The sequence below is a fragment of the Botryllus schlosseri genome, chromosome 1, assembly GCF_051294905.1.
Source record: "Botryllus schlosseri isolate E-star chromosome 1, Bs_hap1, whole genome shotgun sequence".
Classification (NCBI taxonomy): Eukaryota; Metazoa; Chordata; class Ascidiacea; order Stolidobranchia; family Styelidae; genus Botryllus; species Botryllus schlosseri.
The window spans coordinates 15,810,400-15,834,997 of NC_137236.1; the positions used below are offsets into that span (position 1 = coordinate 15,810,400).

At 38.8% G+C, this 24,598-nt stretch overlaps 3 protein-coding genes across 3 annotated transcripts; all 3 read right to left on the minus strand.

The window, feature by feature from the left end:
• Positions 1-6,237: 6,237 nt before the first annotated feature.
• Positions 6,238-23,041, minus strand: LOC145433734 (kelch-like protein 20). The gene is made up of 2 exons (XM_080310935.1): positions 18,908-23,041; positions 6,238-11,344 (listed from the first exon to the last, which is right to left on the minus strand). Exon 2 carries the CDS (start codon positions 11,137-11,139, stop codon positions 9,535-9,537), a length of 1,605 nt encoding a protein of 534 aa, XP_080167061.1. The 5' UTR covers positions 11,140-11,344; positions 18,908-23,041; the 3' UTR covers positions 6,238-9,534.
• On the minus strand, positions 12,880-16,373 carry LOC145433779 (kelch-like protein 25). The gene has a single exon (XM_080310998.1). It carries the CDS (start codon positions 16,371-16,373, stop codon positions 15,384-15,386), a length of 990 nt encoding a protein of 329 aa, XP_080167124.1. The 3' UTR covers positions 12,880-15,383.
• Positions 16,419-18,759, minus strand: LOC145433742 (actin-binding protein IPP-like). The gene has a single exon (XM_080310945.1). The coding sequence runs from the start codon at positions 18,692-18,694 to the stop codon at positions 17,105-17,107; it is 1,590 nt and encodes a 529-aa protein (XP_080167071.1). The 5' UTR covers positions 18,695-18,759; the 3' UTR covers positions 16,419-17,104.
• Positions 23,042-24,598: the final 1,557 nt, after the last annotated feature.

A 24,598-nucleotide genomic window follows, 5' to 3' on the forward strand; every position in this document is an offset into this window, starting at 1 on the left:
TCTTTCGTTGCTTTATTTACAGCTTAATCATTTATTCGAGTATAAAACTCACTAATAAATGCATAATTGTACATGATTAAACTTCATACACCTGGATAATTGGCCTGAAATCTTTCATATCAAGCCTGGCACTCAAATGTCTGGTGCACTTGGACTGCAAGATGCTTTACGGAACTACTTCATGACATTCGGCGTTGTAGAAGAACTGAGCAGCGATGGCGGACCTGAATTCACCGCTCATAGTACGCAAGATTTCCTACGTCGATGGGGTGTTCGTCACAGACTGTCTTCTGCGTACAATGCTCGGTCAAATGGCCGGGCTGAAATTGCGGTCAAGTCAATTAAACGACTTATCACTGGAAATATATCACAGGATGGTGAGCTCCGAACCGACTCATTTGTACGAGCCGTGTTACAGTTCAGAAACTGTCCTGATCCAGACAATGGCCTGTCTCCAGCTCAAATCGTTTTTGGAAGACCTTTGAAAGACGCTCTGCCATTCAAGAAAGTTGGTTCAGTCTTCAACGGACATATCGTAAGACCGATGTGGACAAAGCTATGGCAAACAAGAGAACGTACGTTACGTACCAGGTTCGCTAAGCAGCTCGAATCTTTGCGGCCGCGCACTCATAATCTGGCACCCCTTGAAGTGGGGGACATATGTCGTGTACAAAATCAACATGGACGTTTCCCTCTTCGATGGGACAAGACCGGTATGATTGTTCAGTGTAACGGCAATGACCAGTATCTTGTTAAGATTGATGGGTCCGGGAGATTGACTTTGCGAAACAGAAAGTACCTTCGTAAAGTACAGCCATTCTGTCGATATACTGAAAAGCAGCATGGTACGGAAACTTTATTACCCGTGCCGACACCTGAGTCACCGCATGTTGATGGTGCGAATCCCGCGCAGAGGATTCTCAATGACGCACACGAGGAAAAAGATTGCAACGACCAGCCTGTGGATGATGTTGACGATGCGTACGTGGATGATGACTCTCCTGGTACTTCTCCATCAACCAGCGCTGATGGTGGCCGCATGTCAAACCGTGTCAAAAATCCTCCATTTTGGCACAAAGACTATGTCCTTGGCGCGGTCTATTCATATTGATGCATGTTTATTGTTGCGCCTTTTATTTTCAACTCCTCAAGTTGTGCCTTTCTCGGAGTTGTGGGGGGATGTATGGTTATGGCTCATACCGTCACGCATGACTTTAGTTCATGCTGACAAAGACTTTTGTGTCAACTCACTGGAGTGGAAGGTAGTGACAAGTGCAAGTTTCGGTTAAGTCTTTCGTTGCTTTATTTACAGCTTAATCATTTATTCGAGTATAAAACTCACTAATAAATGCATAATTGTACATGCACATTTCCATATTTTTGTCGTATTTGGTTCTTAGGGGAAGAGTACCCAATAATCAAAACATTTGACAAGTTAAAGTCGCGCCAATTGGGGGGTTTGGGGTGCGGCAGTTACGGCCCTGGCCTATGGCATACAATCCGTTACGAGTAACGGTAAAAGACAGCTCAGTTTTGATTCATATCAGCTAGCAGCGGTTGATGCTTCGACGCGTCGATATGGAAATCGTCATTTTTAATTTGACATGTACAAAATTTCAAATCTTTGTCAGATGTACATACATCACGCCTAGCAGTAAAAATCAAACCCCATTTAACTACATAAAAAGATATCAATAATTACGCTATATTTGAAAGTAGGCGAAGAGTTGATTATCATCATCCACCTGGGGGAGCTGTCTCTATTGTATTGATAACCTGGCATATGGCATGGCGATGGTCCTCCAATCATACTACAACACACCCCACTGCTATCCACTGCGCGATAATAAGTAGTGAAATTTGAAATTTCGGCGATTCTGCTATCAATAACCCGATATGATATCGTACTATTTCTTTGTTCACGAATGTTCAGTTTATGTCAGTCCACAAATGAGAAAAAGTCATCTTTCTTTTACGAAGAAATCGATTCAGTGTTGGGATAAAGTAACTAACTTCAGGTCACAAGTCATCTCGAATTATTGCACATATTGACTCGAGTCAAGTCGAGTCACTCGATTTTTGGAGATGACTCGAGTCAAGTCAAGTTACAATTCAAGTCAAATTGTCTTTTCGAAATACGAGGTAGGATTAAAGTCATTGCATTCGCCATCCAGGACAGAATATAGAATTAAATGGACATGCAAGAATGCGTTGTATAGCTCACGCATTCAAAGAATTGCTAAACAACGGAAGTTAGCTGTGTATACTGTGTAAAGTGAGCCGGAAAGTTGCCCTTAAAAAAACGTGAAATAACACAAAAGGGTATATTTCTGGAGTCGAGTATTTATCAGTTTTCCGGATTTTTCTCCAGTATCATAGGTCTGAATATTTTGAAAAAGTTTGCTCTTTTCGGATTTCCAAAAGGTAACCCTAGTAGGCCTATAACCATTGATCTACTGCAGATGAATCTTTCAACAGCCAGAAGTTCATACCAGAACATCAGATACTACCTTGCCACACCAATTCTACTATGATAAGCTGTAGGAACAGCCATACAGAAGTGGTAATGTGGATCTCAGGGTTCGGTTATTTCCGTGATTCTACCACCCAATATTGATCGACTTTTTGTGTGTCGACCTTCAATGGTGATGCTTTAAGAACTCGCCAATGACTGGATCCTCATCCCCTGACCAATTTTCCCTTAACTTTTGTCGAGTCTGCGCACAGTCACCAACTCACTGCGCAGACCCTTGGACAATAACAGTGCGTAACGACTAAAAATAGAGTCATCACTTCGGATTTTTTGTGCGCAACTTAGATTTTCTGTGCGCAGAGACCGTGTCAGCACTGCGCATTCGCTCACGTGCGCAACTTAGAGGGAACATTGCCTCTGACTTTGAGCAAATAACCATGGCCCACTTACATTTTGTCGTTGGATGTGAACATTTCATTTTAATCATGTACAGAACAGAAGAATGCCATTAGCTTTGACGCCATACAATGTTGTGTCCTCGTCTTGCTACATTATCATCGGCCCATTTAACCAATATATTATATTTTTATATATATTTTAGCCAGCTCGCGGTTTCGCACCTTCACAGGTGAGCGAAGGCCCAGCCCATTATGCACGCTGAACAACAGCACCTTGGTAAAAGAGGCTCTCCTCGAAAACAGACCCTGAATTTCCCCATCTCATGTCAACCTACTATTGCTCGACCTGTTTTCAATTTATTTGTGACGCGTGACACGACTAGAAAGACTTTGTATTACATCAATGCAGCTGGCGGGATGATCCGCGGGAGTCTCTAAGGATCGCAACGCTGCAGCTCGTATTTTATTTTTGAATGGAGTTTTACTAAATAAAACTGTCTCTCTCTCATTGGAAGTATTACTTCTACTTGACAATTTCAAAATATCGAAAAGTCACCAAAGTCGATGAAGTAGAAGTACAAGAAGCGAAAAATTAGTTCTACTCGTGGCAGTACATGAAGTAGAGAAAAATTAGAAGTACTTCTTTACTGACCATCTCTGTCGTATTGCAGATACCAGTACTGATAGACGAAATACCAATAATAATAATGTGGTCGCTTACTATTCCTCGAGGTTGCAACGAAATGCTTGTCTTGGCCATCCAAGTCTAGCTAAAGTCTTATGACTTGAACGAGTCATGCGCAATGACTCGAGTACCAGTAGAGTCAATACACATATTGTCTCAAATCGAGTCAGGTTATTTTCCTTTTATAAAATGACTTGAGTCAGGTCGAGTCACTAAAAAATCGCGACTCGAGTCAATACAACTTACTATTGATATAACTCACGTCTCTCAATTTTAAACTTGATGAAAAAGATAAATTTGATACTTATTAAATTGATTAGGCCATGTTGTCAAAGTAAATTAGAACGATATGTTGAGTACTACCATTAATCGATCGTGAGTGACAACATCAAAATATCAGGATGATCAAAATAAAATCACTGCCGATTCGAATCAAACACTGAAGATTATGTTCAAATCGAGTCACTACTTTTCAATATTATTTCATTGTTCAAAATTTTGAACGGAGCATAGTCGATCGATAGGAAATTCAAAGAGATTTGCACGTTCAAAAGCATAGAAATATCATAAAATCAGTGATGCAACCCAAAGAAAAATCGACTATTCCGGAATAAATATAGTTCATGCTGCGAGTTGCTTCACAATAATTATATTTTCATCTGCCCAAGACACACACACACAATGAACAATGCGATATAGAAGACACATAATGCGATGTAATGAACAGATAGAAGCAGGACCGTAACTGCCGCACCCCAAACCCACCAATTGGGGGGGGGTAGCTCGAAGGGGTAATTTATGAAAATTTATGCAATTTTTCCAAATTTGTTCACACTGAGCGCGATTTAGTGTTGTCAAATATCTTCATTATTGGGTAACCTTCCCCCAAGAAAAAATACGCACGATTCATAGAAATGGGCACTTCGGCATCAGCCATCACCGCACCACGGATGTAGTAAGGCATATAAAGTTATAGGCCATGTACCGTATGCAATTCCCGATCATATTGACCGATTCAATCATGAATTATAGAAATTTTTCGATCTTCTCGCGTTGAGGCGAAAAAAAAGCTGACCCACTGAAAAGTAGAACGAATATGGCAGAAATAAGGGTTCTGGCGTTCGGTTCATCACCCTATGGGGGGTACCTTACCAACGTTTGGGGGGCTGACGAAGTGCCGTTACGGTCCTGGACAGGATGCCGAGACGACCAGTTATGGTCTGTTAATCTGGTATACACCTCAGCCTAGTGCCCGATGTCACAATATTCTTCGGTGTTAATCCTTCTTCATCGCTATTTCTTGCTCATTTCTTTCTTTCTTCATCTTTTTCACTGGGCTTTTTGTCGCTGTTAAGAAATGCAACTCGAGGGACAAGAAGCCCAAAATAACCTTCGACGGTGGGACTTGAACCCGGGCCGCTTGGGCAGATAGCGTCGACGCTCACCACTACGTTTTCTTCCCTACGAGGGTCTGGAAATGAGACAATCCCAGTCTTCGACTCCTTTGTATCACTCGAAGACATGGCTCGGATATATTCAGATGCGGCTATCAGTACAAAGTTATGCAACTTGATTTCATCATAGTCAGCCATGATTGTGATGACACAAAACCGCTCTTCGTCTTTCGATGCGTTCATGGAATCGTGCACGCAAGGAACATTCTTTCAGGGCCATTCTCAGATGAAATACCAGCTTCACAAAATTAGTTACGTTACATATGCTGAAAAATATTGATGAAACAAAGTTCAGTGTAATTATTATGTTATCTAGCAACAAATACAATTTTATCAATACCATTTTAAACTTTAAACAAAAAAGACTTTCGATAATGGGCGGTCATTGGTCAAAAATGAAAGAGGTGTCAAAATAACTGCAATATGATTTACAAAGCAGTGACAGAAAGGGTTAATTTTGAGGAGTAGTTTGGAAAGAGTTGTCAGGGACTTTAATGTGACAGTCCAAATTGAAATATGCATCCAATACACAATATCTATTATTGTAACGCACCTATGGAAATCAGAAACTAACTTACAATACTATGATACAGCGGTCATCAAACCCAGTTACAAAATGTGGTTAGTACTGAAGTACTTCTACATTTTCAGAATACCCAGGTCGGTTTAGCCCACCTAAAATATCTAGTAACAATGGTTATTTTTATATGACTTCTACTTAACAGCTTTCTACTGAATCAATACTAGTCAACCCTTCCTATCTTTCATAGCATCGCAGTCTTGTGGTGTATTGAAATGATGAAATTTTTAGCAATAAATTGAATTGAATTATAAACAAGAATTCCTACCTAAGTGTTGGAGGTCTATATAGGCTCCTCGACACGTCATCCGTGCAAGCGGTGTCCTATAAAGAATCCTAGAAGTGGGCCGTGCTACAAGTAGGCAGCTCCGGAATTAAATGAAAATTGGTCTAGATTAAAAGACCATAGTAGTCGACAAACACCATGAATGCAACAAGCAAACAAACTTACTATATAGGCATACATACAGTTTGGATTTTGCAAAAAGTAATTTGGGGAAACGTTGGCAACAAATTTAAATGTGATATTGTCATAACACCTGGAAGAAATAGCCACTGTAACACGGTAGCTGCATATATATACCAAAATTGAACATATTTCTTATTTGTATTGTCATTAGTCATGTTGCGTTAGTCGCTAGATGGATCTTGCAATTTTGAAAGTAGCCTAGTCACCCCTGGTGTAAGCTGCTAAAAGTATGCAAACCCTCAACCAATTCTAATTTTTGAACTGCTCGCTGTGGTACAGATCTTTATTTTCTACTTTGAATTGATATATATTTACATAGTTACTTCTACTACCGTAGTTACTACCATCCTTGACTAATCATTTTATTAAATTTTTTATCCGAAACAATACACCACGAGATTGCGATATAATGAAAAGATAGGATGGTGCCGAAACGACTTGGAGCAGTCTTTTAATCAGACACTCACCTTGGCCTACAGCACGTACTTTGACCAACTCTGGTTGTTATGAGGAATTCATGAATGAGCGTTAGTAATTCGGAATCAAAATTGAGAGTCTGATCCAAAATAACCAAAAGAAATTGAAAATAAAAACGGCAAAAATAGCATACTTTGAGTCTACTAGTTCAGACAGAAAAAATTACAGCTACTCATATACTGGCATTTGACAATTATGAGACAATTCTGAATCGGAACGGCAGGCTTCCATTGGAAATACCGAATCAATCAACGAAATTCACTAATAAATCCTACTATTCATCGCAATATAATCGGAACGTTTTACACAGTGAAGCATACGATTGTCAACTTAATAGAAATAGCAATATATGATGAATAACCTTCACAAAACGTACGCTCTGATAAATATGTGCATGTGCAATGTACTCAATTTGAGTGGAATATATATGCGTTCTCTAAGTGGTGAACATGAACACTTTTTAATTTGAATATCAGTAACTGATTAATGACACAGAACTTGGACACGGCATTTAATAGCAGGCCTAGGCTACATTCATATTTTATTGAATCAAAGAACTTTTTGCATGCCTCTTATCAATAACAACCGGCACAAAAAGGATATCGAACAGAGTTGGATTCAAAACCAAATGGCGTATTGTGACGTAATAATGAGAATGATAAGAAGCACATGAAAAGTTTTTTGAGTCGATTAAAATAAGAATGCCCTGTTAAAAGACATTTGAATTTGCAATTGGTTCACTGAATACTATACATTGTGTGGAAAGTAAACAACAACGATCAGTGTGCAATTGTGCCTATGCCTAAAGATAGGTCACAGTGGTATAACGTGCTGATCAGGTCGTACACATAATTGAAGCCAGTTGCATCGAGAAAGCATACACAGCCACATACACACACAAAAAAACTTCCGGTGTCAGATCAAAAGAAGGCAATACACACATAAACCTTTGCGCTGCGTGTTGGGATCAAGGCACTACATCTGAGTCACAAGTCATATCGAGTCATTGCACATTTTGACTCGAGTCAATCACTTGATTTTCGGAGGTGATTCGATACAAATCAATAAGTCTTGACTAATTTCCGGAGAACTTGGCATTATTCATGTAGTTACATTTTGCAAGTATAGAATGAGTCACCATCAATTCCGAATAGAGAAACGAATATGGAGTTAATTAGACCTTCAACGGGGACTTGTATGGCTTTTATATAGGCACGTAAAACTACTAAATCACGTTGATAACTGTAACCATAGATGGAATATGAAACCTCACAAAAAGTGACACAAATTTATATGATGCTATACTGCAGGGGTGTCAAACATCCGGCCCGTAATTCTTAGTAGATTGAAAAATGCTTATTATCCGTATTATCCGGCACATTTGAGACAAATGTTGTGATTTTGTTGTAGTAAAAACTTCCGTTAAATGATCCCTCAAGACTGCGAATGTCGAGCATGTTCATGTTCATAGGTCACATTATAGCCACCCGACGGCGCTGTTGCGGTTTCACTCTAGTTACCATTAGCAACAAGTCGATGACATTGACACCCAATTTCGAGAAAGCGAAAAAAATGCACACTACGTTCAGAGTTCTATGGAAAAAAGTACCAAAAATTAGTTTTTCACAGAAGCGAAGACGCCAATGCGGACCGTTATATGCAGGTTACATGGAAAGTTTAGTACTCAAGAATATAATTCAAATATCTGTGATCGCACTGCTGTATAACATCTGGCTCAAAAGGTGCCCGGCCTCCAGAGAAACCCGAATCGTGATTTTATAATAATAAACAACAAAATTATGACTAAAAAGGAACCATGGGAATATGCCAACTTATATCGTCATTAGCGCCACTGTTTTAGCGGTCCATAACTGCACTAGACCGAACAATCATCGCATTTGTCAATTCCATTTGTTCGCGAATAAAGGTATTGCTAGAATAGAACCACTTTGATCCGTAATACGATATGTTATAGATACTATTATGTATATCAGGGTTGTAATGACTCGAGTCATGACTCGACTAGAGTCAGACTCGAGTCACGATTTTCGGATTACTCGACTCGACTCGAGTCATTTTCTCAAAATACGGAAATGACTCGACTCGAGTCAATCTGTGTATTGACTCGACTTGGACTCGAGTCATTGCGCATGACTCGAAGCAAGTCATTGACTCGAGATTCAGACGGCGAAAACCGACATTTCATTGTAATTTCGAAGCCAACACATTATTGGGATTTCGTTTGTTGGTAGTGGTGCTTGAAAATGCGAGCAGAAACTGCTAAAAGTGAGGAAAATTGATATATCATAAATGCGAACCATCCAATATCACCAAACAGAGTTAAAAAAGTGGGTTTAGGAAGATTATAACTGGAAACTGAGCAGTCAACACAATGACTTGGACTCGGACTCGAGTCAAAAACTATGACTCGGACTCGATCCTCTGTTCGCTGACTTGGACTCGGACTTGTCTCGGTGGGAATTGAAAATGACTCGACTTGACTCGAGTCAAAAATATAAAAGTGACATTGACTTGTGACTCGGAGCCTTGTGACTTGGTTACAACCCTGATGTATATATACTTGATACTAAAGCATTCTAGTGAAAATCAAGAGCCTCAAGGTAGCACTTTTAGGAATCAATTGTGGATCCGGCCTGCGACGCAATTCGAGTTTGACACCCCTGCTATACAGTACGGTATACACATTCCACCCATACGTCCAATTCTCGTCGAGTAATATAAATGCATCAACTATACAAGTCAGATTTAAATCATACAAGAGGTTCTTTGAGGTAAGCACAGAACACTCTTGCATGTAGAGCGACTCGATCGACACCGATTACTTGACTTGAAATTGACTGAAAAATTTGCATTTAGTCACAAGTCAATCCAGATATTTAAAACGGCGAGTCAACTCCAGTCAAGTCATTTTTGCAAAGTGATGCGAGTCAAGTCATCTTAAAAAGTGACTCGATTCTTCCCAACATGGTTATGCCTATTATTTCAAAAATGACATGCAAAATACACTCATATCTACATCCTTCAGAGAAGCTCGCTCATCTTTTTCAGGTACTATCAGCTTTTCCAATTCCACAGTTTGAATCTTAGTCCCCAACATTCCCCCGTACAAATATAATTTGTCTGCGCAATGAACTTTGCATCCGACGGTGTGCTTGATGGTGAAATCCTCAACGCATTGCCATTTATTTTTAACACCATTGTAAAATACTACCTCATCCGAACCGCCGCTGAAGGCGTACACAGTCCCATTGCATTCAAAAACACACCCATAGATTTTATTAACATTTATCGGTATGTTTGAGATCCGGATACACTGCATGGTCTTTAACTTGATCATAAAAGCAGTATACTGATACGGAGTAACCCAACCACCAGTTCCACCACCACCGACGATATAAATACAATCCTCCGTACTTGCAATCGCAAAATCAGAGCAAGGCTGTTTTTCATCTCTTTTTATTTCAACTGATGACGTTTTTCCAGTGCCAATTTCATAAAAGACTGCACATTTTTCTGTAACCATCGACACATATTTCCCACAGCCGACACATCTGTTATATTGTGCAGCAGAATCGTTCTCATACAGCATTTTCCATCTCATTCCATTGAAACTATAGATTGCATTCCCCGCCGTCACATAAATTATTCCTTTATATTCAACTACATCAAGACACTTAGTTGCGATACCCTGAGGAAGTTGCGTAAACACAGACCATTCCTCTTCTATCAGGCTGTACCTGTACATTAATCTAGTATCACCATTGCAGGATATCATTCCCGTCAACTTTTCAATGGGAACCATTGGCAATTTGGAAGGTTTCTCATCTAAAACTGTATCACATATTCTAACCATCAACTGCGCCGATTCAGATACCAACTGTTCGTGAATAATGTGATCCTTCACAAATTGTCGAGGTAGAAAATTGAAGTCAATTGTGTCAAATAAATCAACAAATGCATCCTTTCTTTTGTCCAACTCTTCTTTAACCCAGGTAACGATGGCATTCCATTTCAACATTTCATATTCCTTTCCCCAGCTACGCACTAGGGATAACAAGTAAAGGAGGTTATCTTTTGGTAATGACTGAAGGTTCTCTGACTCGATAAATGCCTTGAGATTGTCCCGGAAAAATATTTGAATCGAGGTTTTCAAAACTTCCTTGTGATAAACTTGAGCCACCGATAGCATCTCTTCTACATTGTCCATGGTTACATTCTCGGAAAGAAATTCAACGTAGAGATCCGTCAAATTATGGAGGCAAAAGATATCTGACGCTTTCATGAAATCAGTGATGCAGTCCAAAGAAAAATCAGATTTACCGGAATAAATAAAGTTAACGCATTGTTTCACAATCACACCAGGAGTATCAGGGAATGAAACAATCCCAGTCTTTGACTCTTTTGTATCATTCGAAAACATGGCTCGGAAATATTCCGATGCAGCAATCAAGACAAATTTATGAACATTGATTTTATCTTGGCCGGCCACTATGGTGATGTCACAAAACTCTTGATGGTTTTTCAATGCGTTCATAGAATCGAGCATGGACCGTGGATGCAAGGCACATTCCTTAGGAGCCATTTTCGATGCAATACTAGTTTGCCACAATTGATTAGGCTAAGTATGCTGAAAATTGCAAGGAAACAACAATATCATTATCAATTCAATCGAATTGAACGTTTCATTGCAATATAATCGGAACAATTGACACGGTGAAGTATGTGATTCTGAAGTCGAAAATCATTAAAACAATACTTCGTAAAACGATTTCGTAAGAATCAATAACCTTTATTAAAACTGATGCCATGCAATATATGTTAGAGACCACCAGAGTTGGATCAATTACAATTACTCCCTTGAATGTTTCAATTACATTGCAGCTACCCCGTGCTAAAAATATCAACTTTCGATTGATACCAGTTTTACCAAATTTAATACTCGGCAAGCCGGTCAAAAATGACCGTCAAATTGCCTGTAGCCAAATGGAAATTGTGACGTGATACAATTTCACTGAGGCGTGAGATTTGCTTGTGTCGACACCATATAGGAGACTATGGTTGAACGTAACATGGAGAAGCATTAATTATTTTATGGTGTGCTTGTCAGGTCTCAATAACAAAGTACTGTAATTGAGATTGTAATGACAAAATTAAATGACAATACAATTACTTGAACAGCTTCTTGGAGGCACAGAACTTCAATATACAATTGAATAGTATATTCATATGAACGAACATGAATATTTCAGCTGACACTCGTCAGGGGTAATCGTGAGCAACTAGTAGAGTACATTGAACGCTCTCGCATTCAAAATTTCATGCTGGTGACGTCATATTTTGTGATACGGTGGTTGACTTACGATGCTCTTTTGAATTATCTACCATTGTTGCTGACGATTACCCCTGACGAGTGTTGCCGAAAATCATTCCAATATGATGATACTAATCAATTACATTACATTTGATAAAGTGTTGCAAATAACTTGATTATTGGGTACCCTTCCCCCAGGAAAAAATACGCATGATTTATAGAAATGGGGACTTCGGCATCGGCCGTCACCGCGCCACGGATGAACCAAGACATATAAAGTAATAGGCCAACTCCAGATCATTTTGACCGATTCAATCATGAATCATAGAAATTTTTTGCACTTCTCGTGTTTAGGCCAAATAAGCTGACCCACTAAACAGTACAACGAATATGGCAGAAAGAGTATAACCTGAGGGGGTCTGGGGTTCGGTTCATCACCCTATGGTAGCTCCTTATCAACGATTTGGGGGCTGACGAAGTGCTGTTTCGGTCTTGGATAGAATGATACCGAAACGACCAGTTACGGCCTCTTAATCTGGTAGGCCTATCTACCTCAGCCTAGTGCCCAATGTCACAATATTCTTCGGTATTAATCTTTCTTTGTCGCTATTTCTTGCTTATTTTTATCTTTCTTCATCTTTTTCACTGGGCTTTTTTGTCGCTGTTAAAAACTGCAACTCGGAGGACAAGAAGCCCGGAATAGCTGCCTACGGCGGAACTTGAACCCGGGCCGCTTGCGTAGATAGCGTCGATGCTTACCACTACTCTTGAAACAATCCAAGTCTTTGGCTGCTTTGTATCACTCGAAAACATAGCTCGGATGTAGTCAGATGCGGCTATCAGTACAAACTTACGCAACTTGATTTCATCTTAGTCCGCCATGATTGCGATATCACAAAACTGCTCTTCGTCTTCGGATGCGTTCATGGAATCGTACACGCAAGGAACATTCCTTCGGGGCCGCTTTCAGATGAAATACCAGTTTCACAAAATTTGTTATGCTGCATACCCTGATAAATTGTGATGAAACAAATTCCATTATCATTTTACATAACCTAGCAACACATGGAATATATCAATAATATTTTAAGCAATAAACAGAAAGAACTTTAGACCATATGCAGTCACTGGTAAAAAATGAAACAGGTGTCAAAATAACTTCAAAGCAATCTACCAAGTAGTGAAGGAATGGGTGGATTTTGAGAAGCAGATTGGAAGGAGTTGTCATGGTCTTTTATGTGTCAGTAAATATTTTAATTTGTCAACAAATACACAATGACTATTCCTGTAACTACGGCAATATGGAACTAAATTAAAATACTATGATATAGTGGCCACAACACCTAGACGTTACAAGATATGGTCAGTAACAAAGAGCTTCTACATTTTCAGACTACTCAGGTAGGTTTCGTCCACCTGCACAATGTACTCATAACGGTTGCTTTTAGATGACTCTTACTTAACAGCTTAATAAAAAAAACCACTCACTATATACATACACTTCGGATTATGAAAAATTAATTTTGGACAGTAGTAATTGAAAGTAAAAATTGAGAGTCAGATCTAAAATAACCAACAGAAATTAAGTAGCCGAAAAATAGCACCATTTGATTAGACTAGTTTAGACAGACGAAATTACTCTCATACTGGCATTTCACAATCATGATACAATTTCTAAATTGCAACGGTAGGCTTCCATCGGAAATGCCGAATCAAGAAATGATATTCACTAAAAAAATCAACATTTCATCGTAATATAATAACAAAGTATTACACAGAGAAGCATATGATTATGAAATTGTATTGAAGTAATAATTCTTGAAGAATAGATGGAATAGATTAGAATATAAAGACTCAGAAAATCGAACTAAATTTATATGATGCTATACACCTTCCACCAGGGTTGTAATGACTAGAGTCACGATTTTCTGATGAACCAACTTAAACCGAGTCATTATCTCAAAATACGGAAATGACTGGACTTGAGTCAATCTATGACTCGACTTGGACTCCAGTCATTGCGCATGCCTCGAACCAAGTCGTATGACTCGAGACTCAGACAGCCAAGACTGACATTTCATTGTAATTTTGAATAGAAAAGTAACCATACTATTGGGAATTCCATCTATTGGTACTGGTACGTGAAAATACGACCAGAAACTGCTAAAAGTGAGGAAAATTAGTACATTACAAATGCAAACCATTCGATATCGCCCAAAAGAGTTATAAAAAGTGGGTTCAACAAGACTGGAAACTGAGCAGTCAGCACAATGACTTGGACACTGACTCGAGTCATAATACCATGACCTGAACTCAACCCTTTGATCGCTGACTTGGACTCGGACTTGACTCGATGGCGAATTGTAAGTGACTCGACTCGAGTCAAAACTATAAAAGTCAGATTGACTTGTGACTTGGAACCTTGGTTACAACCCTACATTCCACCTACAGTCTACACGTCCAATTCTTGTCGAGTAATATCAATGTATCAACTATATAAGTCAGATTTAAATCATATAAGAGGTTCTTCAAGGTGAGCACTGAGCAGTTTATAGAATAGAAGTACACTGCTATAGATAGATTACTACTAGTTTACGACAATGTATAAGCTCTAATCACTTTGTTTCGGTCAATTTATTTGCGATATATTGACGGCGCCACTGCAAAACCAGGCGGCAGAATCATTGAATGATTGGTTAATTACACAGGTCATATCAGGGTGTCGAGAACATGTATGAAAAATGAACATGAATAGCGACTCAATCGATACCGATTACTTGAAATTGACTCAAATAATTGGCTTTGAGTCACAAGTCACTCCAGATATTAAAAACATCGTGTCAACTCCAGTCAAGTCAAGTCATGTGAAAAAGTGACTCGATTCGCCGCAACATGGTTATACTTATTATTTCAAAAATGACATGCAAAATACACTCATATTCATATTCTTTGGAGCAGCTTCCTTATCTTTCTCAGATACCATCAGCTTTTCCAATTCCACAGTTTGAATCTCAATCCACCGTACAGATATAATTTGTCTGCGATATGAATTTTGCACCCATCAGTATGCTTGATGATGAAATCCTCAATGCATTGCCATTTATTTCTTATACCATTGTAAAATACTACCTTATCTGAACGCCCACTGAAGGCATACACGGTCCCATTGAATTCAAAAACACACCCTTTTTCATTACTTAGAGTTATCGGCATGTTCGAGATCTGGATACACTGCATGGTCCTCAAGTTGATCTCAAAAGCATCACAGTGATATTTTGTAGGGTGGCCCACCGAGAATTAGTTTCGCCACCAATGACATAAATACAATCCTTTGTACTCGCAATAGCAAAACCATACGAAGACTGGTTTTCATCTCTTTTAATTTCAATCGATGACGATTTGCCAATGTCAATTTCATACAAGACTGCAGAATTGCCTGTAACCATCAACACATATTTCCCACATCCGATACATCTATTATATTGCACAGTAGAATCATTCTCATACAACTTTTTTCAACCCATGCCATTGAAACTTAAGATTGCGTTCCCCGTTGTGACATAAACGATTCCTTTATATTCAACTATATCAAGGACATTGGTTGCAATACCCTCAGGAAGTCGTGTAAACACAGACCATTCCTCTTCAATCAGGCTGTACCTGTACACTAATTTAGTACCCTTATCGCAGGATATAATTCCAGTTGACTTTTCAGTCGGAACCAATGGTAATTTGGAAGGCTTTTCATCTAAGACTGTATTACATATTTTGAACATCACCTCCACCGATTCAGATACCAACTGGTCCTGAATAACATGATCCTTGATAAATTGCCGAGGGAGAAAAGAGATGTCAATTGTGTAAAATAAATCAAGAAATGCATATTTTCTTTCGCAAAACTCCTCTTTAACCCAGGACACGATGGCATTCCATTTCAACATTTCATATTCCTTCCCCCAGTTATGCACAAGTGATAACAGGTACAGGAAGTCATCTTTTGGTAATGACTGCAGGTTCTCTGACTCGATAAATGCCTTGAGATTGTCTCGGAAGAAGATTTGAATCGAGGTTTTCAAAACTTCCTTGTGATAAACTCGAGCCACCGATAGCATCTCTTCTACGTTGTCCATGGTTACATTCTCCGAAAGAAATTCAACGTAGAGATCCGTCAAATTATGGAGGCAAAAGATATCTGATGCTTTTATGAAATCGGTGATGCAGTCCAAAGAAAAATCAGCTTTCCCGGAATAAATGAAGTTGATGCATTGTTTCACAATATCCCCAGGAGTATCGGGAAATGATACAATCCCACTCTTTGCCTCTTTCGTATCACTCGAAAACATGGCTCGGAAATACTCCGATGCTGCAATCAATACAAATTTATGAACCTTGACTTCATCCTGGCTAGCCACTATGGTGATGTCACAAAACTCTTCTTGGTTTTTCAATGCATTCATGGAATCGAGCATGGATCGTGGATGCAAGGTACATTCCTTAGGAGCCATTCTCAATGGAATACTAGTCTGACAAAATTAATTAGGCTGCACATGCTGAAAAGGAAACAACAATATGCTTATCAATTCAATCAAATTGCAGGATTCATCGCAATATCATTGGAACGATTGACACGGTGGAGCATGTGATTCTAAGTTCTAAAATGATTAAAACAATAATTTATGACACGATTTCATAACGTGTAAGAAAACGGACGCCATGCCATAATGTTAGGGTTACCATACGTCCTCTTTTTTTTTTTTAAAAGAACTGAAATTGTCATTTGAGGACGCCTTTGTGTCTTCTTTTTGTGGAATTTGTCCTCTTAATATAGAAAACGTATCGGATGCAATCAAAAATTCGACCCCGACTCAGCGTCCGAGTTTCATACAAAATCGGGTAAATAGGAGTCGAGTCAAAGTGATGATGATGACCCTTTCACGTGGTCAACACGTTTGTATTTGAGTGAAATATACATATATAGCCTATGCGTCGTTCTAAAATGATAAACGAATCAGGTTGGTAACTGGTTGAATAATCAAAATATGTTGTGGGAATATTAGGCCAGAAATCGTTTCGAATTGGTGTCAGCGTATATGAGGCAGGCCATCTCAGCATGTTGACATATGAGAAGTCTGGTACATCAGGAAAGATTACGCTGTGGCATACACACGCAACGATTTCGAAATTACATCATCAGTAGATCATATACAGAAAAAAACATTGCAAAAAATAATATTTATCATTTCACAAATGACATGCTAGATAAGCTCATATCCACATCCTGCAGAGTAGGTTCCCTATCTCTTTCGGATACTGTCAGTTTTTCCAATTCTACAGCTTGAACCTCGGTCCTCAACTCTCCTCCGTATAAATATAATTTGTCTGCGATATGAACTTTGCATCCGATAATATATTTGATGGCGAGACTGCGGATAGATTGCCATGTCTTTGTAATATCATTGTAAAATATTACAGTTGATTGACGATCGAAGGCATACACAGTCCCATTGAACCCAAATACACATCCCCGAGTTGGACCAACATCTATTGATGTGTTTGAGATCTGGCTACATTGCATGGTTCTCAAGTTGATCTCAAAAGCATCTCTGCGAATGGCCTTAACGTCTTCACCACCAATGACATAAATACACTCCTGTGTACTCGTAACGGCAAAGTTATACCAATGACTGTTCGTAACGAATTTGATATCAATTGATGCCGATTTTCCAGTGCCGATTTCATACACGACTACACATTTTCCAGTAACCATCAACACGTATTTCCCACATCCAATGCATTTGTTATATCCTCCGCCGGAATCGCTCTCATATAACTTTTTCCATTCGATTCCATTGAAAGTGAAGATTGCATTACCAGTTGTCACATAAATTATTCCTCTGTGCTCAGTTACGTCAAGGTGCGTCTTTGCAACACCTGTAGGAAGTTGCGTTAACACAGACCACTTTTCTTCGATCAGGCTGTACCTGTACACTAATTCTGTGCTTTTCTTGCAGGATATGATTCCTGTTGCCCTTTCAATTGGAACCATCGGCAATTTAGAAGATTTCTCATCCAAAATTGTATCACATATTTTAACCATCATATCCACCGATTCAGATACCAACTGTTCGTGAATAATGTGATCCTTCACAAATTGTCGAGGGAGAAAATTGAAGTCAATCGTGTCAAATAGATCAACAAATGCATCTTTTCTTTCACCCATATCCTCTTTGACCCAGGTAACAACGGCGTTCCATTTCATCATTTCATATGCCTTCCCCCAGTTATGCACAAGTGATAACAAGTACAGAAAGTTATCTTTTAGTAATGATAATAGCTTCTCTAACTCAATAAATTCCTTGAGATTGTCTCGGAAAAAGATTTGAAGGGAATTATTCAAAAGTTCCTTGTGATAAACTCGAGCCACCGATAGCATCTCTTCTACATTGTCCATGGTTACATTCACGGAAAGAAATTCAACGTAGAGATCCGTCAAATTATGGAGGCAAAACATATCCGATGCTTTTATGAAATCAGTGATGAGGTCCAAAGAAAAATCGGCTTTCCCGGAGTAAATGAAGTTGATGCATTGTTTCACAATCACACCAGGAGTATCAGGGAATGAGACGATCCCAGTTTTTGACTCTTTGGTATCATTCGAAAACATGGCTCGGAAATATTCCGATGCGGCAATCAATACAAATTTATGAGCCTTGAATTCATCTTGGTCAGCCACTATCGTGATGTCACAAAACTCTTCTTGGTCTTTCAATGCGTTCATGGAATCGAGCATGGATCGTGGATGCAAGGCACATTCTTTAGGAGCCATTCTCAATGGAATACTAGTTTGACAAAATTAATTCGGCTACATATGCTGAAAAATTGGAAGGAAACAACAATCATTATCGATTCGATCAAAATGAACGATTCATCGCAATGTAATTGGAACGATTGACAGGACGCAGTACATGATTCTAAAGTCGAAAATGATTTAAATAATGAATTACCGTAGTGAAACGATTTCATGTCAATAATCAATAACCTGTAATAAAACGGATGCCATGCTATCTATGTTATGGTTAACATCAGAGTTGGATCGATTACATCAATTCAGTTCAATTACAATTACTGCCGTATATGTTTCAATTACATTACAATTACCCAATGCCAAAAATATCAAATTACAATTACTGTTAAACATGTAATTAATTAATCATAAATTCAACTTCGGTAGAGAGGTTCTCTTTGACAACAGAAACACAGAAAAATTTCTAAAGCGACTGGTAACAATCAAAAGTTTAAGCGACTGGCAACGACTAAAAACGAATAGACTACAAGACAGGCAATGAAATTCAATCAAACGAATACACAAAGGATTACGGGTGGTGGATATTATAGGGTTTAGGGTTAGGTATATTAGGGTTGGAGGTGTAATAGGATTAGGAGTGGGGGATACTAGGGCTGGTGGTGGGTTAGGGTATCCTAAGATCAGGGTCGCGGGTGAGGGGTATTAGGGTTGAAGGTGGGTTAGGGTTACGGATTAGGTGTGAGGGATACGATACCCCTAACCCTAATCTAGGGATACCTAACTCCACTACTACCCTGATATCCCACACCCACAACCCTCATCTTTGGATATCCTGACCCCAACCCTAACCCGCAACCCAAATATCTCCACACACGTAACCCGAAAATCCCACGCCCACAAAACAAATAACGCGAAAAAAAATTTCTAACGTTCATAAATTTTGACATGTTCATGGGAAACAGTTATTAGTGTCATGGTGAACACAGGTTGGATGTTGAACGTAAATCGAAGAAATGCCAATTATTTTATGTTGTGCTCGTCAGGTCTCAATAACAATGTAGGCCTACTATAATTGAAATTGTAACAGGCAAATTTTTTTATCGAATTACAATTACTTGAACAGCTTCTTGGAGGTACAGAACTGCAATATACAATTGAATACCGGTAGTATATTCATATTTAAATGAGTCGAATATTCTCGGCTGACCCTCGTCAGGGGCAATTGTCAGCAACTAGTAGAGTACATTGAACGCTCTCGCATTCAAAATTTCATGCTGGTGACGTCATACTTTGTGATACGATTGTTGATATACAATGTTCTTTTGAATTCTCTTCTAGTTGCTGACGATTACCCCTGACGAGTGTCAGCCGAAAATATTCGGGTTCATTTCAATATGAAAATACTATTCAATTACAAATACACAAAATAAAAATGCTTCAATAACAATTACATGAAAAATGTAATTATTACATTCAGCTCAATTACAATTGAGAACTCTGGTCATCATACGTCCTATTTTTTTCAATGAATTGAAAGTGTCCTCGGAGGACGCCTAAAAATGTCCTCTTTTTTGGGGAATTTGTCCTCTTTTTCAAGAAAAAGTAATTAACGTCGGAGTTTCGTAAAAAAATCAGGTAAAACGGGAGTTGAGTCAAAGTGATGACTAGGGCAAGTTTTTGTTGCCGTCAAACCCATGGGAAGTTGCACTCATTTTTCACATAAGTTGCAGTAAAAAGTTGCATTTGTGGACAAGCTACTCGAAATTATTAATGTACGAGATACTCGAATCGATCCGTTTCCAAGGCACTTCAACAAAATCAATAGACTGAAAAAATTGACCCAGTGAAAATATAATTTTCGGCGGTCTAGCCAAATATTTTCAGTAAAAAGTTAGTTGCATGAAAAATCGAAAAAAGTAGCAAAGAGTTGCATGAAAAAACGAAAAGTTGCAAAAAATGGCATGAAAAAAATGGACAACAGTTGCAATATAAGATTCCTCCAAAACAGATCAAAAGACCATACTACATAATTTCTGTATATTTAGGAAACTGCCGGAGCGGTGAAAAAATTTTGCAAAAATTTGCCGTAGTAATGATCTTTTCAAATAGTTGATACCCTCATATTTGTGTGAAATGTGTATATAGCCTATGCGTCATTGTCAAATGATAAACGATTAGGATTAGTAATTGGTTGAATAATCAAAATATATATGTTGTGAGGATGGCAGGGAACAAATCGGTGTGGACTTAATGGCAGTGTTAGCGTATACGAGGCAGGCCATTTCGGCATGTTGAGCTAGCCAGGCAGTTCCCGTACCAGAAGCCTGGTACATCGAGAAAGATTACGCTCTGGCATACACACGCAACCATTTCGAAATCACATCACAAGTAGATAAAATACAGAAAAAAACTTGTGTTGAATAATACTTATCATTTCAAAAATGACATGCTAGATCAGAGGTGGCCAACCTTTTCAGCGAAATGACCATGAGCAATTGACGAGACATTGAGGAGGCCACTAGCCGCTCCAAGCGTGAGAATTTTTCAAAGTTTATAGGTCAATAATATTGTTACTTGAGTATATTGCGGGTTGTAACCAAGTCACAGTGCTCCGAGTCACAAGTCAAATTCACTTTTATTGCTTTAACTCGAGTCAAGTCGAGTCATTTTCAATTCACCACCGAGTCCAAGTCAGCGAGCAGAGGGTCGAGTCCGAGTCATGATATTATGACTCGGGTCCGAGTCCAAGTCATTGTGTTGACTGCTCAGTTTCCAGTTAAAGTCTTGTGAAACTCAATGTTTATAACTCTACTTGGTGATATTGAATGGTTCGCAATTATATTATAATGATTTTCCTCACTTTTAGCAGTTTCTACTCGCATTTTCAAGTACCAGTACCAATAGACAAAATCACAATAGTGTGGTCACTTAACTATTTTTCGAAATTACAACGAAATGTTGGTCTTACACAAATTGACTCGAGTTGAGTTGGGGTATTTCCGTATTTTGATAAAATGACTCGAGTCAAGTCGAGTCATCAGAAAATCGTGACTCGAGTCGGACTCGACTCATCACAACACTGACGAGGCGTGAAGAAAATTTTTTATTGGGATAAATTTACCGCAACTTTATTGAAATGTACGAAGACCTACCAAAATGTGACTGCCCAGTGCCCATTGATCTGGCAATGCGTCAGAACTGATATTTTAGTCATCAACATCCCGAGAGTTGCAGGGAGACTAATCAAACTTTTGGATGGCCTTGCAAGTCACAATCTGTGGGTAATTCAATTTTATATACGGTAACTAATTTCGTAAGTTACCTCGCAGGCCACTCATAACCATCTGACGAGCCACATGTGGCCCGCTGGCCACAGGTTGACCGCCCCTGTGGTTGATAAACTCATATCCACATCCTGCGGAGCAGGTTTTCTATCTCTTTCGGATACTGTCAGCTTTTCCAATTCTACAGTTTTAACCTCGGTCCCCAATTCTCCTCCGTATAAATACAATTTGTCTGCGATATGAACTTTGCATCCGTCAATGTATTCGATGGCGAGACTGCGAATAGATTGCCATGTCTTTGTTATATGATTGTAAAATACTACAGCTGATTGATGATTGAAGGCATACAAGGTCCCATTGAACCCAAATACACATCCTTGATCTTGACCAACATTTATTGGTATGTTTGAGATCTGGCTACACTGCATGGTTCTCAAGTTGATCTCGAAAGCTTCTTTTCGAAAGTCAAATGAGTCTTCACCACCAATGACATAAATAAACTCCTGTGTACTCGTGACCGCAAAGTTACGCCAATTACCGTCAGTTACGAATTTGATATGAATTGATGACGATTTTCCAGTGTCAATTTCATACACCACTACACGGTTTCCGGTAACCATCAACATGTAGTTCCCACATCCAATACATCTGTTATATCCTCCACCGGAATAGCTCTCATACAACTTTTTCCATTCGGTTCCATTGAAACTAAAGATTGCGCAACCAGTTGTGACATAAATTATTCCTCTATGCTCAGCTATATCAAGGAGCGCCGTTGCAACACATGGAGGAAGTTGAGTTACCACTGACCATTCTTCTTCAGGCAGGCTGTACCTGTACACTAATCCAGTATCCCCATTACAAGATATAATTCCTGTTGACTTTTCAATGGGAACAGATAGCAATTCGGAAGGTTTTTCATCTAAAACTGTGTCACATATTTTGAACACCAACTCCGCTAATTCAGACACCAACTGTTCGCGAATAACGTGATCCTTGATAAATTGCCGAGGGAGAAATGATACGTCAATTGTGTCAAATAAATCAACAAATGCATCTTTTCTTTTGTCCATCTCCTCTTTAACCTAGGTAACGATGGCATTCCATTTCATCATTTCATATTTCTTCCCCCAGTTATGCACAAGGGATAATAGGTACAAGAAATTATCTTTTGGTAAGGCCTGCAGCTTCTGTGACTCGATATATGCCATGAGATTGTCTCGGAAAAAGATTTGAATCGAGGTTTTCAAAAGTTCTTTGTGATAACCTCGAGCCACCAATAGCATCTCTTCTACGTTGTCCATGGTTACATTTTCGGAAAGAAATTCAACGTAGAGATCCGTCAAATTATGAAGGCAAAACATGTTCGATGCTTCCATGAAATCAGTGATGCAGTCCAAAGAAAAATCAGCTTTCCCAGAATAAATGAAGTTGACGCATTGTTTCACAATCCCACCAGAAGTATCAGGCAATGAAACAATCCCAGTCTTCGACTCTTCCGTATCATTCGAAAACATGGTTCGGAAATATTCCGATGCGGCTACCAAGACAAATTTATGAACCTTGATTTCATCTTGGTCAGTCACTATGGTTATGTCACAAAACTCTTCTTGGTTTTTCAATGCGTTCATGGAATCGAGCATAGATCGTGGATGCAAGGCACATTCCTTAGGAGTCATTCTCAATGTAATACTAGTTTGACAAAATTAATTAGGCTACATATGCTGAAAAATTGTAAGGAAACGACAATATCATTATCAATTCAATCAAATTGAACGATTCATCGCAATACAACTGGAACGAAGAATAGACTTATCAGCATAAAAAACTAAGTAGGTTAGGCTACAGGCTGCAAAATTGTAACGAAACATATTACAATGACAATCAGTAGGCATACTATTCCAAAAACGTTGCTTGCTTTTTCAAACAAAATATAAGCCCTCCATTTAGAGGTCAGGTTGTCGATTTTACATATAAACTCAAGACTGTGGGGAACAGTGAAAAATCCTTACAACTCACAAACAGAAAATCGATACAACCAGAGTTGGATCAATTGTAATTTGTAATTTAATTGAATGTAATTAATTACATATTTCAATGTAATTGTAATGTAATTGTAATTGAAGCATTTTTATTTTGTGTAATTGTAATTGTAATTTGACAAAAATTTTGCTCAATTACAATTTCAATTACATTAAATTGCTATTGAGACCTGACAAGCACAACATAAAATAATTGACTTATAATGCATTCCCTTTAAATGTCGACAAGGAATTTGGTGGATCCATTCGCGGAAGCCCTTGACTGCGCCCTTGCGGGCGAAGTTTATTATTTTTACCGCTATGCTGGCCTCGGATGCCATTGTATACAATTATTAGATTACTAACCAACGGATGGATTCGCAACACGTGACTCACGATTGAATACGCCGAGAAGCGAACTGCTGAGCCGGCTAAAAGCAGCAGAATTGATAGTCCCATAGCTAACGATCCAAGCGTCGAAATTTGACATGTGTGGTCCTAATCAAAAGCTAGTGTCGCACTGATTCCGCAATAAAAGTATATTTCCAGGCAATGGTACCATCCAAAAATAGTCGTGAAAGTCTGGGAATCGGCATTGTTCTGAACAATCGATGGGAGTA

Coding starts and splice junctions, on each gene's coding strand:
- LOC145433734 (XM_080310935.1), bottom strand. CDS start 11,139: ATGGCTCCTAAGGAATGTGCCTTGCATCCACGGTCCATGCTCGATTCT.
- LOC145433779 (XM_080310998.1), bottom strand. CDS start 16,373: ATGGCTCCTAAGGAATGTACCTTGCATCCACGATCCATGCTCGATTCC.
- LOC145433742 (XM_080310945.1), bottom strand. CDS start 18,694: ATGGCTCCTAAAGAATGTGCCTTGCATCCACGATCCATGCTCGATTCC.